The 13295-nt window shown below is 30.9% G+C and overlaps 1 protein-coding gene across 1 annotated transcript; it reads left to right on the top strand.

Moving 5' to 3' along the window:
* The first annotated feature begins 2 nt into the window (after positions 1 to 2).
* Positions 3 to 12883, top strand: LOC143068850 (BRISC and BRCA1-A complex member 2-like). Its single transcript, XM_076243189.1, has 11 exons — positions 3 to 189; positions 2911 to 2987; positions 3977 to 4074; positions 4871 to 5062; positions 6715 to 6789; positions 7251 to 7351; positions 8100 to 8199; positions 8685 to 8755; positions 9100 to 9182; positions 11219 to 11372; positions 12407 to 12883. Exons 1-11 carry the CDS (start codon positions 59 to 61, stop codon positions 12471 to 12473), a joined length of 1149 nt encoding a protein of 382 aa, XP_076099304.1. The 5' UTR covers positions 3 to 58; the 3' UTR covers positions 12474 to 12883.
* Positions 12884 to 13295: the final 412 nt, after the last annotated feature.

Genomic DNA, 13295 nt, shown 5'->3' with positions numbered 1-13295 from the left:
ATTATAATCACCGACTGCAACCGGAGAAGAAGATAAACACGGATACAGCTGAAAAGAAATGAATCACAACGATTATGATGTTCTTTTAGGGATTTCGCCTGATATTCGACAATTTGCAGAAACATTGATAGAACATTCATGTTTTGGTATATGTGGAGGAAAAGCTAGATTAACAGATGTTAGATCGGGGTAATCTATTTATACAAAATTGCTGTTTTTACATTACCAGGATTTACCTAAAAATGGTCCTTCCAGGCTTCCTACTATAGTCGCCGTCAGCTGAAATTCGTAGCGGTTATCAGTAAAAATAATCTAAACTATCAATCGCGTTCACTCGAGATATAGTTTTTCACATTCCATTCATAAATCGCAAAAAGAAAAACCACTACTGACCTACCTTTTAAGTGATCGCACTGTAATAATCCTGTAAATTTTTTATACAGTACAGTCAGTGTACTAGTTTTAATAATTATCATTATGACGTCTTGAACAGTTCATTGAAAGGCTATTATATGTTTATGCTGTAACATTTTGTAGGATGGGGTCGTAGCAAAATATTTATAGGAGATATTCCAAATTAGAAGTTCATCAAAGAATTTGTGATAAATGCGATTTGAATAAAGTGGAAGATGAACTTCATTTTCTTATAGAATGTCCTGTATACTCTAAGGATAGAGACATGTTATTTGATCTGATATTTAAAGAATGTAAAAATTTTCACTCCTTGGATATGGTCAATAAATTAATTTGGCTATTAAACTGTGAGTCTATTAATATTTTAAAACAACTTGGCTATTTCTTATCAAAACACCTGCCTTGAGTAAACATTTATAATATAACACTGGGATACTGTAAGTAATATTTAAAATGTGTAACTTTTTAAAGCATACTGTTTTGTTGTTTTGCTTTATTGTATTTGTAATTGTTTGTAACTATATATTGTCATGAATGTATATGCACTATGCCCCTTGAGGGTACCTCTTATGGAAATAAAAGATATTCTATTCTATTCTATTCTATAGTCTTTCAAGACACTATGATAATTTGGACTAGTCTATATATTTTTGTATCATTACTATTTGGCATATACAAGGGTCGTTTAATGACTCATTCTATAGGAGTATCCTACCGTAGTCTAAAATCAGTCATCTTGTTGTTTTGTTTGGTATCTGTGTTTGAACTTATCACACAGGGAAACTACATATTGACATCACTACGCTAACTACCAGCGTACAAAGTTAATGCAGAATATGTTTTTTTCTACTCTTTTGAATAAAAAAAAAACATTTCTAAAGATATGTTTTCATTGTTATTCTAAACTATTGCTGAAATTTGTCATATTTTTAGTGGGTCTCATTGGGGTATGATGTGGGATTGCCGATTTTTTGTAAGCGTGACAGGTGAAAGTCATATTATTGTGCCGTGAAAATGGGAAATGAAGTTTAGTGGGACACAGGAAATTATAAAAAAAAAATGAGAATTGCTTACGTACATAGTGTAAGGTAGCAATAAACAGTTAGGAAAAAATATCAAAATTTGCCCCTATGAATTTTACCATCACCTTTTCATTGCTTTCTTGCAATATTAAGCTTACTATTTGTGTCATATGTGTGCATATGTATGGAATCAGAATCTTCCATAGATTTTATATCCTGTATGTGAAATGGTAAAATATACTTGTCTTTTGGGTGTATCCATGGCAACAATCTGAATTTATTTGCAAAAAGGGTGGAAAAGATGTCACATATTTCCCCATAATTTGGCTAAAAGTAGAATTTCAATCACTTGAAGTAATACCTTTTCTGAAGCTCTACCTATGGCTGGTCTAGCTATGAAAATATGGAGAGTCAAACAGAAAATAGCCAATAAAACATGTATAAAATAATCTTGATGTTCTTATATTGAATATGTTGAAAGATAGGGCACCTTTGGCAAAACTAAGGCTACATGAAAATTGAAAGTGCACACAATCTTGAAATTGAAAGAGGTAGATACATGCAAGTTTATAACAGAGAAGAAAGGTTGTGCAAATTATGTCATAATAAAAATATAGAAGACGAAAAACATTTTATCTTGCACTGCACAAAATATGAATCACAAAGAAAAGTTCTTATATATCAAAATTGTCCTATTTTAAAAATTATGACAAAAAATCCAAAACTGAGGATGAATATATAAAACTACTACTTAATAACAAGTGTAGAAAAACACTTAGATTAATATCATCTTTTATTAATCAATCATTTGAATTAAGGAAAAATGTCCTTATAAATGAGTAATATGAACAATTTGAAGCTATAACATACAATATACTTATGTCAGTAGTCTATTCTTACAAATTAACCTATATATATTGATATTTATAACTGCACATTTCATTGTTCGAAATGTGCCCAATGATATGCTATGTAGTATTATATTGTTTAATTGCTGCATCATTACTATTTGTATACTAGTTGTATGGGCCGTTGCCAATTATTGTTATTGAGTTTGTGCCAATAAAATATTTGTTTTTGTATTTGTATAAACCATCTTTGAAGGCTAAATTAGTACTCAGCTGTCTAAAAATGAATTTTATTACACAATAACTTTCATGTTTGAAAAATCCACTGGGGCCAAAATGTGAAAGTTAACTCCTTACTGTGTATTGCTACATGTACATAAGCGGGAGATGGGAGATAAAACAGTAAGCTGGATCTTGGATCAGAACCCCCAATGAGACCCCCTTTCTAATGGCCATTACAAACCTGAATTCCTAATGCCTAAAAATAGGAAAAAGGTCCTTTACAGAAATATGTTCAGGACTACAAATTTAGGGTTTTATTTACAATTATGTTGTCAAAGATTTCTTAAATAGAGTTCTTACATAAACATTTAGAATTAATGTTTATTATTTTTTATTTTTTACAGATCTGTGTCATTTATTGCTGGTTGTGAAGGAGACAGATTTAAAGTACTATTGCCTTATGCTGGACAGACTTTAACATGTAAATATCCATCATGTCCATATTTGAAACAAACAAAAACACTAGACTTGTCCACACATACATGCACATTCTTATATGTATATCATGTATATCAATAAATTTAATATTTGTAGATGAACAACAAACAAAATATTGTTAAGCCTAGTACGCTGTTGCATGTACATGTCAAGTAAAATATTTGCTTTTTAAGTTACTGGGTAGAAATAACCAAAAAAGACATTAGATAAATATAAGAAGTAGTATATGGATACAACAGCTTACCAAAAAGAATCATAGGAGATGCTGGATATATACATCAATGAGAAAGCAAATATGACAAAGCAAATTACAGATGACACTTAGAAGTCATCATACAGTCTTCTTCATGTCAAACTCTATGTAGAGTCTTGACTGGCTGAGTTTGAATAAATTAAACAAAAGATCTGCTGTGTACACTGAAATTGTGACAAAAAGCTCAAAATAACAATTAAAAACCATTAGACTTCATACATGTATGTATGACATAAGACAACCACTGACTGCACTATATACAAATGTATTAGACATATCACAGGAAATTATTACAGGAATGTGCAAACATATACCTTTTAAAATTGTTTCTCTAATTGTATATTGACATCAAGATAGTAGAAAAGTTCAATTATCACTATTTTACGAATTTTCCTTTGATCTTACTGACTGATAATTTTCTTTCTCAGCAATGTCGAGTAATATGAAAAATTATCGCTAGAAACTAAGGGAGCATGTGCTATTGTTTATGAAATTAACATGAAATTAACAATGTTGTTATATATGTAAAATAGTGATAAACACATTATCAATAGTCAATAGTCATGATCTCAACTTGATTTTCACTTTCAAAGTACTGGCTCAAGCAAGAAATCAATCTTGTTGAGATGATCAACAATAATCTATCATTATTGCATATATTCAGCCACAAAAATCCTTTTTCTTTATAAAACATATTTACTTAAAATATTTCTTTTCAGGGGAGGTAATATTTGATAAATATAGTCCAGAAGAATCACCAGATTTTATTTTTGGATCAGAAGACACAGATTTTTCACCTGATATAGCTGATATTAAGGTTTGTCTTGCAGATATCAATAATACAAAAACATCAAATAATTTTTGAAATTATTACACAATGTACAAATATATCTACATGAATACATCGCCTTAGTATGTGTTCATATGTGTCATTATAAACTGCACACGAAACAATTTTACAAATGAAATGCATATATTTGATTTGATAAGTGATATGAAAAATATGTCAGTTTTTGTAGAAATGCGTGAATATACTTATTTAAATGCTTGGTAAGCAAACAACCTGTTAAAATTTCTTTGTAGGAAAGCTTTTTTTACAAAAATCCTAAACAAAGTTCCGATGTCATCATTATATACAAGTATGAGTATAAAGCTAGATTGTGATATATATCGAAAGTAGGATTGTTTGTTTACACAATTAATGACAATTATCTCAAGAATCTGCTTATTATCTAACTTTCAATGGAATAACTTTCATGAAAATCAGAAAAATGACTTAAAGACATAGAAACTTTTTCATAAAAATTGTCAAATGTGTCAGAGGAAAAGTCATTCAGATACAAAAATGTATCACCATGTATGAATGCCAATAGGTCTTGAAAGAATATTACTTGATTTAATATAAATTACAGGAGATGTGGGGCGGGGGTCAATGAAACAACAACCCAATTACACAAAAACGCAAAAGACATCTAGTCAACATACTTTCTTCAACTAAATAAAAATGGTTATAGAAAATGTAAAGTACACTTCATTGTCTGTTTTTGACCATATTGACATGTAAATTCAGGTATTTACTTTTCGCATAGTGATATATATGTATCTATTTATAGACATTAGTAGATTGGGATTATCATAATCCTTATGCCCTGCTCCAAGTTATAGAAGAACTTCTAAGAATGTATAAGGCCCACCAGGAGCGTATAGTAGAAGCTTATGACAGATTACAATTTGAATATTCATCACTAGTTAACCAATCAGATATCACCTCACAGCATGTGGAAGTACATATACTTAGGTTTGAGGTAAGTTGTAATTACAATTTGAATATTCATCACTAGTTAACCAATCAGATATCACCTCACAGCATGTGGAAGTACATATACTTAGGTTTGAGGTAAGTTGTAATTACAATTTGAATATTCATCACTAGTTAACCAATCAGATATCACCTCACAGCATGTGGAAGTACATATACTTAGGTTTGAGGTAAGTTGTAATTACAATTTGAATATTCATCACTAGTTAACCAGTCAGATATCACCTCACAACATGTAGAAGTACATATACTTAGGTTTGAGGTAAGTTGTAATTACAATTTGTCACAACATGTAGAAGTACATATACTTAGGTTTGAGGTAAGTTGTAATTACAATTTGAATATTCATCACTAGTTAACCAATCAGATATCACCTCAAAACATGTAGAAGTACATATACTTAGGTTTGAGGTAAGTTGTAATTACAATTTGAATATTCATCACTAGTTAACCAATCAGATATCACCTCACAACATGTGGAAGTACATATACTTAGGTTTGAGGTAAGTTGTAATTACAATTTGAATATTCATCACTAGTTAACCAATCAGATATCTCCTCACAGCATGTGGAAGTACATATACTTAGGTTTGAGGTAAGTTGTAATTACAATTTGAATATTCATCACTAGTTAACCAATCAGATATCACCTCACAACATGTAGAAATACATATACTTAGGTTTGAGGTAAGTTGTAATTGATAGAATGTAATCAGTGAAACACAAAACAGCAGTCCCTTATAACATTTATATAAAATGAAGTATTAGTAGTTATTTATTTTTATGCTTTCTTTTAAAACTATTTTGATTTAGTTTTAATCCCAAGATTTTAAAACATAGTGTGTTATAAAAAAGAAGGTAGAAAATAAAAATTATCTTAGAATGAAATTCAAAACAGTGTAGCTGTGGCCATTGATTGACACATTTTAAAAAATCATCCATTGACTGGAACAATTAAGGTGAACGTTTGTATGTAACGACCAATGCTCACTATGTACTTTTTAAAGACACTTAAACTATGGGGTCACCAAAGGTTTTCAACACCTAAATAAAGTAATTCGAATAATTAATCAGAAATAACACGATATTTTGATTTATATCAATTATATAAATCAAAACACAAAGGTTATTCCTGATTAATTTTTCGAATTATTTTATAATTAAAGGCGTTATGAAACCTTTGGTGACCCCACAGTTTAAATGTCTATCGTAGGTACGTCGTGAACAGTGGTCGTTACAGACAAACGTTCACGTAAATTGTCCCAGTCAATGGATGATTAAAAGCCTTAGAAACAAATGAAGTTACAATTAAGACAATGTTAGAGATGGCAAATCATCTGAATGTAATTGTAAACTGATTTTGGTGTGTTGAATTATCTCAATAAGTTTGGCGAAGTATGCAAGTGTAACAGAACAATTGTATGTTTTGCCTCATTTTCTTATTTTCATTTTTCCTGTAAATGCATTTATAGAAGAAAAAATATGATGTCAATAGGTTTTTGAAATCATTGTGCAGAAACAACAAACTGGTATTAACCTTTGAACTTAGAACTTGACATATGACCATGTTTAATGATTGATACTTAAACAGAGCCTTCCAAATTCATATGAAATTATTTTTACACTTATTTTTTTCAGTCAAAAGTTGGACCAATTAGCTTTTTAATCAGATTACCAGTAGATTTTACCAGAATACCTCCATTTTTATCAAAGGTAAGTTTGGAATAATATTGTACTAAATAAATATTTATATTCTTGACTATTCTTTCCTTTGTTGATCATGAGAATTGCAGAACTCTAAAAAAATGTTTGTATTTTTTTAGCGTTGTTGATTTTTGTTTCCCAAAAGTGACTTAATATGTAAAGTATAGTTTCAACTTTAGTAGGAGATAATGTTGAATTAATCCTTTGTTGTTTAATATTAAATTTAAATATATTTATCCTTCAGTTTCTTATTTTCAAATGTTCACTTTAGCCTTCATAAGAAAGATGAAATTTTAGGTCTTTTGTGTACTAGATGGTGGTATAATTTTCATCAATCAAACTATAAATAAGTAAGAAAAAGGAAGAGGATACAAGTGTAACAAGTTAAATGAAGAAGCTCACAGTGGTGGTTCCTGATTTGAAGAAGTGAGATTTGCATATTTTTTATATTAATCATATCTGTATTTTAGGATAATCCTGGTGAAGATTCAGCCATCCTCCTCATAAGTTTTCTGTCTCCATCAAGTTCAAAGATCACACCACAGTTATATTTATCACCAAAAGTTGAGCAGTAAGTGACTTCATTATTAAAAAAATGTGTGGAAAAATGTAGGATTATCTACCCTTGATTCCAAAATTTTGATTTTTATATTGGAAGATTAGCAGTTTAGAATAACCTGATCTTTGAATTAAAAAAAACAAGAATGTGTCCATAGTACACGGATGCCCCACTCCCATTGTCATTTTCTATGTTCAGTGGACCGTGAAATTGGGATAAAAAATATAATTTGGCATTTAAATTAGAAAGATTATAACCTAAGGAACATGTGTACAAAGTTTCAAGTTGATTGGACTTCAACTAAATCACAAACTACCTTGACCAAAAACTTTAACCTGAAACTTGCACTATCATTTTCTATGTTCAGTGGACCGTGACATTGGGGTCAAAAGTCTAATTTGGCAATTAAATTAGAAAGATCATATCAAAGGGAACATGTGTATTAAGTTTGAAGTTGATTGGACTTCAACTTCATCAAAAACTACCTTGACCAAAAAACTTTAACCTGAAAGAATGAACAGACGGACGGTACGACAGACGGACAGAAGGACAGACGGACGGAAGGACAGACGGAAGGAAGAACAGACAGATGCACAGACCAGAAAACATAATGCCCCTCTACTATTGTAGGTGGGGCATACAAATATATTCAAATGGTAAGTTAGGCTGAGGATAAGAGAAATAAATGTTTGATTCCCTTCTCAAATTAACCTCTGTAAGGGAGATAACTGCTTAATATTTCTTGTATTTTCTGTTTCAGTGCACTAGGAGGTGCAGCAAATTTAAGAATACCAGCCTTTCCATCAGATGGATGTTTGTTAGATTATGTACCAAATGTTTCTAATTTATTATCTAATAAGGTAGGAGTAGTTGTAAGATAAAATATCAGATAACTGTACAATTGAATATCTTAAAGGTTAAGATATTAAAAATGCTCTTTTTTATGTTTTTGAAAGAAAAAAACCTCTTCCAAATGAAAATAACACTCGATATATATTAAACATTGAATAAATGTTCTGGGTTTATCTTCATTGAAAACGCACAAGCCAAAACCGTTGAAAACTAGAGATGTAGATAAAGCTATGCAGATATGCAGAAGGGTTGGAGCTATTTGATCAAAAGAGACCTAAAATAAATAGCCAAATTCAGTGATGGTCAACTTTGCCCTAGCTACAAATGTACATGTATATATAGGGAGTTTTGTGTAAAGCAAAGTCAACATACATGACATTTGCATTATTTTATCTCTTGAACTTACAAAAATTGTCACTCAGCATGAGAACATACTACTTATTTGTATTAAAATAGATTCTTTTCAGTACTGATGACTTTTTTTTTTGGGTAGGTTGACCAAGTAGTTGCAAATTTTGAGAAAAGAAAAGAATATATCGCAGCATTTTTAAGTCATTTTGGAAGGTAGGTTTATTTATAAAAACAGTTTTAAAGGAGAGAACTCAATCTAAGAAAAATTCATGAATTTTACTATTTGAGGATATAAACCTAAAATAATGTGAATATAGAGTAAATCTGAATACAATATTTACTGTAAGCAGCTTATTTTTTCCATGATTCAGATTTATTTACATTTTGTTTGTACCATTTAGATAGTATTATTTTTTTAATGGTTAATGGTTTTGTTTGTTTTTTAAACAGATCTTTTAAGTGATATATTTGTTCGGTTCATAAAAAAAGAAACAATGAGTACTTACCATTAATATGTACCAATATTCACAGACTATTTTATTCTGTTTATTTCACAGATCATTACTGGAATATGATGCAGATGCTTTTACAAAGATCAGCTTTTTGTTTGAATGGAATGATTTTTTCTTTATATTTTTAAGTAAGTAAAGATAACTTTTCATCATTACAATGACAGTAGAAGTTACTCAGGTTGAACATTGTATCCTACATTGCAGAGGAAATTAAACTATGTGTGTAAAAATTCTGCCAAAACTGAAGTCAAGGCAAAATTACACCTTTTATTTTTGCCTAGTTTTTGCAGTACAAAAAATGTATTTGTATCACAATCTCTCATTATATCCATTGCTGCTTTGAACAAAACAAATGAAATATTCATATTCATATTATAATAGGATCACTTTATTAATGTCAAACTCTTTTGCCTATTATAGTTTATTCCTTAGATTATTGGGGAATCCAACTCAGTTTTTGTCGAGCCTGCAACTTTTGTTGCAGATAGCTCGACATAGGGATAGTGATCCGGCGGCGGCGGCGGCGGCGGCGGCGGCGGCGGCGGTGTTAGCTCACTTCTTAAAAGCTTTATATTTCAGAAGGTGGAAGACCTGGATGCTTCATACTTTGTATATAGATGCTTCATGTGACGAAGTTTCCGTCAGTCACATGTCCAATGTCCTTGACCTCATTTTCATGGTTCAGTGACCACTTGAAAAAAAAGTTCAAATTTTTTGTAATGTTGAATTCTCTCTTATTATAAGTAATAGGATAACTATATTTGGTATGTGCGTACCTTGCAAGGTCCTCATGTCTGTCAGACAGTTTTCACTTGACCTCGACCTCATTTCATGGATCAGTGATCAAGGTTAAGTTTTGGTGGTCAAGTCCATATCTCAGATACTATAAGCAATAGGGCTAGTATATTCGGTGTATGGAAGGACTGTAAGGTATACATGTCCAACTGGCAGGTGTCATCTGACCTTGACCTCATTTTCATGGTTCAGTGGTTATAGTTAAATTTTTGTGTTTTGGTCTGTTTTTCTCATACTATATGCAATAGGTCTACTATATTTGTTGTATGGAATGATGGTAAGGTGTACATGTCTAGCGGGCAGATGCCATGTGACCTTGACCTCATTTTCATGGTTCAGTGGTCAAAGTTAAGTTTTTGAGTTTTTGGTCTTTTTATCTTATACTGTATGCCATAGGTCAACTATATTTGGTGTATGGAAATATTTTATGATCTTTATGTCAGTCGCGCAGGTTTTATTTGACGGTGACCTCATTTTCACGGTTCATTGCACAGTGTTAAGTTTTTGTGTTTTGATCTATTTTTCTTAAACTATAAGTAATGGGTCAACTATATATGTTGTATAGAAGCATTGTTAGCTGTACATGTCTGCCTGGCATGGTTCATCTGACCTTGACCTCATTTTCAAGGTTCATTGGTCTTTGTTTAGTTATCTTGGTTAATGTTAAGTTTATGAGACAGTTGTAATAAAACTAAGCTTTATACTTAGGACTATCAACATAATATCAATGATTAGTATAGAAGGCGAGACATTTCAGCGTGTGCACTCTTGTTCAAATAGAAGGATGGACACATAATAGTAATTGTTCATATCTTCACCCAGATAGGATGAAATATCATCATTAGTAACAGTATATTTTACACAACTAAATTTAGTGTGTCGACAAAAAAGACAACAACACTCATGTTTTTACCGCATAGTATCTGTTTATTGGGTCTACATGTTTCGCCTAATCGATAGGCATCATCAGGACAATTGTACAAAGAAATATGACAGTGAAGTATGAATTTAGCGGTTTTAACCCGAAGTGTAAGGCAGCAACCATTTGATTTTCTGGGGGGGGGGTTTTTTTGGAAAAAAAAGTTTGTTTCCAGGTTTTGGTGAAAAATAATTTGTTTTGGACCCTGAGTAAAAAAAATTGTTTGTTTCACCCTGAGCTGCCACTATATGTAATGCTAAAATTGAAAGAAAAAAATTGTCTTCGGTTTGTCGCTAAAAAAATAGATTGTTCTTCGCCGAAGGCGAAAAAAAAAGTTTGCACAGAAAAAACATTTAGTAGAATATTGCATTCAGTTTCTAATCAAATCCAGGTGTTCTGCTAACAAAAATAAATCTAATTACTTCATCTTGGTATTTGTTTTTATTAAAGTTGATTTGCCACAGTTCTTTCCACAAGAACAACCAGAATTCAAATTCCAGTCTATTTATCATCAAGATGCCAAGCGAAAACCATTCATTCAACCATTTGGGGATTACCCATACAGTCCAAGATGGACTGGGAATGAAATGGCACAAAGAGCAAAGTAAGTAGAGTCTGACAGTATATACCAACACAGTCAGTAAGAATGTTTTTGCTATAACTGTGAACCATTAAATTTCATATGTATTTAGATTTCAAGCAAAAAGTCATGAATGTAAATGAAAAAGATTTTTACCGAAACACTAATAATTATATTCAGTGTTTGTCACAAGTCAGTATTTGTGCAAAGCGATCTATATTTTTTTTCACGAATACAACTTTCAACTCCCATCATCACCATGTGTCAATCTTGGTCACCAAACAATCTAAAGAAATGAAATCTTGAACAAAGACTATCTGGCTCTCCAGGTTGAGGATTGATGGACAGGTCGACATCCTTTCATTATATAATATAGAAGATATTGTTTCAGAAAACCAATGACAAGGCCTGTTAAGAAGTATAAGAATTTGTTTTTTTTAGATATTTAAATGTCTGTTGAACAGGTTCTCTTAAGCTGTTGTAGCTCAGTCTGGGCGATCAGTCAAATTGTGCTGAATTATCTCCCTTAGATAAATTATAAAAAAACCTCTCAATTACGATTTAGAAGTCTAATTAAAATATTACAGACATATTTTAGAAGCACTGATGGCTATAATTTGCATTAAAAACAGTTTCACCCTAAAACTCGTGAAAAAAATGCCTTCTTTTTGGACATTTTTTAAAAGAAGTTTTCATTTTTGCATCAATACTTTCAAAGAGCAGTCTAAAAAATATATACAGACATTATAAAGTCAGTATTCAGCAAATTTACTCTATAATGTCTGCATATATGTTTTTGACTACTCTTCATAGTAAAAATCCAAAATTGAAAATTTCATTTCAAAAATGTTAAAGGGAGATAATAATATTAATAGAGAAAATAAATATCAACCAAGCTATATGATAAAGCTGAAATTGTAGCTATAGTGAACCTGTTTAGGCTAAATTTTATAGTAAGCAGTCATTCATTAAAACAGTCATACATTTAAATTGACAAACTGAACTGTTAGCTTTAGAGATTGTAAAAGATTGTAAATACTGTGTATTTATATTTTCAGATCTTTTATTTTGAAGAACATCAGTGATTTTCAGAAAGCATCTGTCCACAGTGGATCATTGAACTGAAGAACACAAATTCTGATTCTATATATGGGCATAGTGTTGTTATTTTTAGTTTAAATCAGACCCAGGATTTCATTTTGATAAATTAAAGTACTGAACATCTACACAGATGGCTTTAATAATGAAAAGTGAACTTCAATCATGGTCAATTTATAAAAAAAGTCCTGATAGAAAATGCATAAAATTACTCTTCATACAATTTCTTAAAGAACAAAAATGATTGATATTTTTAAAATCATATAATATATGTAGATACAATTATTCACTCATTTTCATACCTCATCAAACTGGAGTATCTGTCATTCAACAGTAAGGTACCTTAAAAATCTCTCATTTACAACCATACAATTTATATTGTCTGTTATTGTTAATTTTTAACCAGTTAAAATAAAAAAAATATTATATAGATATTACTTCCAGACTTGTTATTTCTATCCTTCTGTCAAGCATCAATGTACCCTTAAACTATTTGTATACAGCTTTATATACTCCGGAAGGTAAAAGATCTGGATGTATGCAGATACCTTATGTTACTAATTTTCTGTCATATGAATATTGCCCTTGACCTCAATTTATAGGTTCAGCAACTGCTTATTACTAGAAATAGTGTGGTAGAGCTATAGTTGGTATATGGGTTCCTTGCAGTGTCTTCATGTCCATAAAACAGGATTCACCAAATCTCGACCTAATTTCATGGATCAGTGATCAAGGTTAAAGTTACATCCAATTCTCAGAAACTATAATCATTAGGTGGTGTATTGAATGGTTTTATTAAAGAGGTACATGTAAGTTTTTCTGGTGTCATATGACCCTGACCTCATTTTC

Source organism: Mytilus galloprovincialis, chromosome 3 (genome assembly GCF_965363235.1).
Source record: "Mytilus galloprovincialis chromosome 3, xbMytGall1.hap1.1, whole genome shotgun sequence".
In the NCBI taxonomy this organism is placed as follows: domain Eukaryota; kingdom Metazoa; phylum Mollusca; class Bivalvia; order Mytilida; family Mytilidae; genus Mytilus; species Mytilus galloprovincialis.
Note: the sequence above shows the minus strand (reverse complement) of the source record. Positions and strands in the feature narration are given on the sequence as shown.